Source organism: Chaetura pelagica, unplaced genomic scaffold (assembly GCF_000747805.2).
Source record: "Chaetura pelagica isolate M959 unplaced genomic scaffold, ChaPel_1.0 scaffold105, whole genome shotgun sequence".
Taxonomy (NCBI): Eukaryota; Metazoa; Chordata; class Aves; order Apodiformes; family Apodidae; genus Chaetura; species Chaetura pelagica.
The window spans coordinates 1,013,745-1,020,766 of record NW_009953393.1 but is presented as its reverse complement, the minus strand read 5'-3'; the positions used below and the strand labels follow the sequence as shown (position 1 = coordinate 1,020,766).

General features: G+C 39.4%; 1 protein-coding gene across 1 annotated transcript; it reads left to right on the top strand.

The window, feature by feature from the left end:
- The first annotated feature begins 1,121 nt into the window (after positions 1-1,121).
- Positions 1,122-6,698, top strand: NHLRC3 (NHL repeat containing 3). The gene is made up of 6 exons (XM_009998362.1): positions 1,122-1,229; positions 2,083-2,230; positions 2,733-2,933; positions 3,909-4,000; positions 5,731-5,843; positions 6,470-6,698. Exons 1-6 carry the CDS (start codon positions 1,125-1,127, stop codon positions 6,696-6,698), a joined length of 888 nt encoding a protein of 295 aa, XP_009996664.1. The 5' UTR covers positions 1,122-1,124.
- The last annotated feature ends 324 nt before the right edge of the window (positions 6,699-7,022 follow it).

Genomic DNA, 7,022 nt, shown 5'->3' with positions numbered 1-7,022 from the left:
GGGGGAGTTGAAGCGCCGCAGCTTTGTACGCGCCCTCTGGTCAGGCCTTACTGGTCCGAAGGCAGATGCCGGGGCCGGCAGGAGGTCCCGCCGGAGCGCAGAGATGCGGGCAGGGCCCCGGGCCCCGTTTGGTCCCGGTGCCTTCTTGCAGCTTTTGGCTGACGCCGTTCTGGGCGGTGATTGCGTTGGTACGGCCCGTCCGAGAGAGACACGTATGCTGGGTGCTGCTTTTCAGGGGCTTCCAAGCAATGGGCTCTGCTTGAACGAGGAAAAAACAATCTCCGAGTGTCTAAATTACTGTCGGATTTTCTGCCTGCTTAATGCCTCTTGGTTTTCCTTTATGACAGCCTGGCCTTTCTTACGCTGCTCGTTACAAACTTTGCTCCTCTTCTAGCAGGGCAGTTAACAGAACTGTTAAATGGCCCTGGTGCTTAAGGGTCACTACTTGTTACCGTTTAGTTCTAGCCTGACCTTTCCGTTTCAGTTCTTAGATCCCCACCCAGTACTTGCCTCAGCATATCTGTGCTTAGCTTCCGTTCTTCTGATGGAAAAATAAAACCACAAGGTGGAAGTTGCCTTTCGTCCATTATGCTTCAAACTGCATACATCAGTTTGAGCTTTGCTATTCCTGGCATCTTACACTTCCCCATTTCTAAGCTGTAGTTTTCTTTCTTGACCCGTGTTTTCCCTTTATTCTGATTCTTTTTCCTATTTTCATATCTTCTTGAAGTGGTTATTGATTCTGTTGCATTTGGAGCCTTCTGTAATATTTTCCTCAGGTTTGAGTGTGATTTGCAGATAGAAATAGCAAATTTGTGTAAGAAGTTTGAGTGTGATTTTTTGCTTCCTATTTCCAGAGCTCCCCAATCCAATTGTTACCTGATTTTCAGTTTGTCAGAATTCTCCCATTTGCAGTCGAAAACCCTAGCTACAAGCCTATTTCTGTTTATTCATTTTCTGAATTTAATAAATCAATTTATTGTAATTCTGTGCAAAGTTACTTTCTTCTGATGGTTCTTCCAACCCCACCATTCTGGTATTTAACTACTAATGGTTATTCACTTTTATATTTTCAGGTTTTAAAAGCATTCGATTACTCCTTTCCTTGGAATGAGCAGCAGCAGATGTACAAGCTGGACATAGGCTGGCCTAAAATTCCAGAATACTTTACTGGACAAACATTTTGTGTTGCTGTTGACCCTCTTCATGGTTTGGTCTATGTGGGTCAAGTGAGTGAGAATACTGTATTTCCTTGTAAATGTAGTGTATTTTTGCCTTTAAAGTATCTGGTGTAGATTAAGATATGTATGTGTGTCTGTGTATATATATAAATGAATAATTATTGTATGAAAATGAGTGAAAATACAAGCATAGACATCTCTGCCAAAGCAATTCTGGGACCATACTTGTGTTTTTAAAAGCATTAACATACTGTGATAGGAATGCTCGATCTAACTCAACTGAGGCACAGTAGCTTTTTCTCTAGCTGTAAGGTAAACTGTGTTTCTGGGACAACTGACTTCCACTCTTCCAGCTTTTGTCCCATGAAATCAAAAAATGCATAGTTCCTTTTCAGCTAGTTACAGTAATTGAAGTTCAGTTATTTGCTTTACCCAGTTCCATGCATTCATCTCTCTAGGTCAAGGATAAGGCATTTTCTCTGTGGAAAGTGGTGGGATTTAATTATAAAGCACAGTATGACTATTTGAGTGCTGTGCAGCCAATAAGTACAGTTACATGTTTTCATGCCTGGGTTATGCTTGGCATATTTTTCAGCAGTAACATAAAACCATGATTGAAAACTAAGACCAAGATAGCTGCAGGAGCTTGGTTGCTCTGAAAACTGAGCTCTACGTGATTTAAGGCATAGTCTAGAATGACTTAAGGTCTAGAATGATGAAAGGTTTTGTATGTTAGGTTTAGGTCCTTATCTTTATTCTAAAAGGAAAAAAGGAGCCCTAGCAAACAGGAAGAGACTCATGATTCATGAAATGTGTCAAAAACCTTACAGAGAAACATTTTAAATTATGATCACCTGCTTAATATGTTTTCTTTTGCTTTTTTTTCTTTTTGCCTTTTCAGAGGGGGGATAATGTTCCAAAGGTCCTTGTATTCTCAGAGGAAGGCTATTTTCTTTACTCCTGGAATGATACAGTTGAAATGCCTCATGGTATCTTTGTATTGAACACTGCAACGGATAGTTCAGTATGGATCACAGATGTTGGTACAGGTATGCATGGTGGTGAGAGGAGAAGTATTAGGTGGGGAAGCAAATGCTAGTGTTGCAGATACTATTTTAAACAATTCATTTAAGTATCTCAAAGAATTCTAAGAGATTTGTGCTTTTCTTGCTATGAACAAATTTCTCAAGTGCTGTGCAAAAAACTTGGGGTTCATGAGTTGGGTTGAATGTCTGCTTATAGCTTCTGGACTTTGTAAGCAAGTTTCTTCTTTATTTGTTTTATTTTTTCGCAGGAGAAAAAAATCTGTCTAGACTTACCTTCTGTCCTAGATTTGGTGGCCCTAATACAATGGATGAATATTGTTGTAGCCTGTGGATTTACTGACCCACAGTTACATTCTCACTATAGAATTTTTCTGTTTGATTTATTAATCTCACTTGTGAATATAAAAATATTATTATTAGTTTTTAATCTTTGTAATCAATTGTAATACTTGTATTTTGTTTTGTTAAGATATTTTTCCCCTTTTTTTTTTTTTTCTTAATTCAGGGAAATATGGGCACACAGTGAAAAAGTATAGCCCTTCGGGTAAACTTCTGCAGGTCTTGGGCACGCCAGGTAATGCTGGCTCAAGTTTGATTCCCCTACAGTTTGATCAACCAGCAGATATCTTTGTAGAGGAAAGTGGAGAAATCTATGTTGTGGATGGAGATGGAGGAATGAATAACAGATTGCTCAAACTATCTGACGGTATGGAAGAGTTCACTTCTGCAGTAGTTGACCATGGAAAATGGAATTTTAAATGAAACAACTGGAGAACATAGTTAAGCGAGGACTAGGTAGAGCTGTCATTTAGCATTAGTTTGAAGACTCTGTTGGATCAGATCCTGTTGTACTGCTTGTTGCTTCAGGACAGATCTTATTTCTTATGACAAGACTGAGAGAACGAGTTTGTTCAGTCTTCAGGAGAGAAGACTAAGGAAGATTCTTATTGCTCTAATGGGAGGGTATAGAGAAGACAGAGCCATGCATTTCTTGGAGATGCACAGCGAAGAATGAGGAACACTAAGCATAAGATGCAAGAGACAGGAATTCTAGTTCAATTTTTGGAAGGAAAGATTCACAGTGAAAGTGATCAGACTGAATAGTTTGCTCAGAGAAGGTGTGCAGTCTCCATTCCTGGAGATGCTCAAAACTTAATGAGTTATGAACATCCTCATCTAACTTCAGAGCTGGATTTATTATCAAGGTTAGTCCTGCTTTGAGAAGCAGGTTGGATCTGATAGTGTCTGGAGATCTTTTATATTTAACTTGTTCCATGATTCTAATTAGCTGGCTCATACTCCCCAGTTAGATGGTCAATGTTGATCAGGGCTGTGAGTGAGGACACTGTGCGTGTCTTCAGCCAGGGAAGAGCGAAGCAGCTGCTGTTTCTCTGCTGCACACTCAGAGCAGTCGGTTTTCTAGTATTTAGTCTGCAAAATGATAAATTGTTAAAGCTCAAAATTGCCAGGTAACTACAAATGTAAACCAATCCAATAATCCCTGTAGTAGTTCTGGTATTTCTTGAGTTTATGTATTCGGAGTACTGTGTTTCAAAAGCCTTTGTTTAGAAATTCCACCTTTTAAAAATTAATCTAAGTAAGTTTGAAAGGGAAGGACTTAAAGCTATTTTTCTTTTTTTTTTCTTTTTTACTTTTATTTTTCATGGTGCTCACTGTTTAGATTACAAAGAAATATGGCTGACTGGAACAAATGGGACTGGCATTGGTCAGTTCAAGATTCCTCACAGTGTAACAGTGGATCCTTTTGGACGGGTAAATAACAAAACGGAGAATTTTTTTTCATTTTCCAGCGGACTTGCTTACATGTATTTGAACAAAACTAATAGCATTTCTTTTTAATTGAACTGTTGTTACCTGGGTCATTTTTATATGGGGTACAGTTTTCAGTGCGATACTGGTCATAAGCTGAAGTTCTGTGCTGCAGATCCTACTAAAGTAGCTGGCTGCAAGGTTAACATGGGTATTTTTTTTTTCTTTTTTACTTTTATTTTTCATGGTGCTCACTGTTTAGATTACAAAGAAATATGGCTGACTGGAACAAATGGGACTGGCATTGGTCAGTTCAAGATTCCTCACAGTGTAACAGTGGATCCTTTTGGACGGGTAAATAACAAAACGGAGAATTTTTTTTCATTTTCCAGCGGACTTGCTTACATGTATTTGAACAAAACTAATAGCATTTCTTTTTAATTGAACTGTTGTTACCTGGGTCATTTTTATATGGGGTACAGTTTTCAGTGCGATACTGGTCATAAGCTGAAGTTCTGTGCTGCAGATCCTACTAAAGTAGCTGGCTGCAAGGTTAACATGGGTTCTGTCTAGTTACACTGTCATGTCCATGAAAGTAAAGCTCTGGCTAGATTGTGAATATCAGCCCTTTTCTACATGCAGCTCAAGGCAGTCAAGAGTCTTGTTTCAGCCAGGTGTTAGTCAGTCTGGCTTTTCCCATGCTGCTCTTACAGATGAATTGTGTGGTCCCTCCTTAATCTGTTTCAGGAGACTAAAACTTCTTAAATTTGAGCTAATTCTGCTGATGCTGTCTGAACCAGAATAAGAAATATGTAAAAATCACTTCTCTGCCAAAACTGGCAGGTGAGAGGGAGAAGAGGAGAGATATGGCTGCTTTTTGTTGAGGAGTCATAGTGAGTACGTGTGTTCAGAGACAGCAGCTGTGATGGAATGTGATTTTATGGCCAGTCTTGTGTTGATCATCAGCTGAGGCTAAAAAGAATTGTCAATTCTTAAGATACCTAAAAGGCTGCTCTAGTAGTGTTTCATTTAAAAACAGTGATGAAAGATCTCAGGTCACTTTTCGGGTGATATCCCAGAAAAGTAATGAAATTTACTTATTGAGCTCATGTTTATCTACAGCTAAAATTTCAATCAGTGTAATAGAAGAGAGGCCTTAACTGGAACCACCTAATAGTATTGCTGACTTGTGGTGTTTGAGAGCCCTGTTAGCACAGGGTGGAACAGAGACAAGCTCTGGAGAAGTGATTAGACAAACCACACTGAAAATGCTCTTAGTGTTTTTGTTGCTCAATGTTTACAGTAGTATTAAGCATATCAGAGTGTTTGCAGAGGGAGTCATCATAGGCCTGGATCATGAAATGAGACTACTGTTGAAAAACAAGTTGTTAGTGGGTGACAGACCGATATCTTTAGAATTAAACAGGTGGGATTATGTCCTTGCTGTGGGGGCGGGGATGGAGTCCTACTAAATGTATTCATATTGTAGCTACAGAAATGAAAAGAAGGCACTGATTTCTCTGTTAAATTAGTATGAAATTATTTGTATATGTTAACTATGTGGTGGCTGTGTTTTGTGTCTGGAAGTCATATCCACTTACTTCATTTTGAATGTGGAGGTACATTCTTCCAAGGTATACTTCTTTTTTACTACAGGATAGTTTGGTGGTGTAAGAAACCAATGCATTTGATTTGTTCTATTTGTGGACAGCCATTGTATTTGTTCTTAACAGGTATGGGTTGCAGACAGAGACAACAAAAGAATCCAGGTTTTTGATAAAGTCACAGGAGAATGGCTTGGGTCTTGGAGCAGCTGTTTTTCAGAAGATGGACCCTATTCTGTCAGGTATTGTTGAATGTTGCCTCTAGAAGCATGCAATTACATAAATAAGGTGTACTCTTACTGGTGAATTAAAATGTTGATACTTAATGCTTCATGACAAGGAGTTAACCAGTTCAACTAACAGAGTGCGGTGCCCTAATCTCATGCAAAGATCTGCACAGTTGTATCATGACACGGAAATCCTGGCTTTGTAACAAGCCCCACGGATTTAAAAAGCCATGTAGATGCGCTTAGGAAAATGTACAGCATTGGGCTCAGTAGAGCCAGGTTAATTGTCGGACTCTGTGATCTTAAAGGTCTTTTCCAACAAGAATGATTCCGTGATTCGAGAGTAGGCCTGGGAACTTCATTTCACAGCTGTTGTGTGCTGTTGACCTTACTGTTTCAGCTTTTACAGTAAGAGAGATTTTCTTGAATGAGTTTTCTGTAGCATAATCTGTCTCAAAGAGCAGCAAAATGTAGAGCAAGGCTTACATGTTAATTCTCAATATTTCACTACATTTACTCTGTCATTGCATTAAAAAACTTGACTATTAAGGAGGTTCTATTTGTTTCAAAGTGCGTGGTTGTGTTAAAATGAGATGCCATGTGGAGTTGGTAATTGAAAAATGTATTGCTGTCTTTCACAGATTTACTGCCAATCACAAATACCTGATTGTAGCTCAGCTGAATATCAACCGGTTAGCAATCTTGGCGGCACCACCAGTTGGCTCTATTGGGGACTGTGTTATGGTCAGTGCAGTCCAGATGGCAGATGAAACCAGACCACACCTTGTAGACGTAGACATGAAGAGTGGAGCAGTCTATGTCGCAGAGATTGGAGCTCAGCAAGTACAGAAATACATACCCTTAGGCTGATGGTTTCCCACAACTGCCATGGCACAAGCTGTGTGACATACAAGACCTACGACCACATGTCCTTGAGTTCTCTGTAGCTTGTGTTTCTTGAAACAAGCACAGAACAGTGTGTTCCCAGAACTGTAGAGCTAAAAATCTGTCCTGCAGTCCTGGAGAAGTACTCGATGTCCTGAGTTGTTACTCAGTTTAGTAATGCTATGGTGGATTTTGCTTTTATTGCTGGGAATTGTAAAGTGACTTTGATAAGCATCTTCATTTTATTGTATAAAACTTTACGAACACAGCTGTTGTTCTTAAATGTGTAGTGTCATCTTGGGTGTCCTC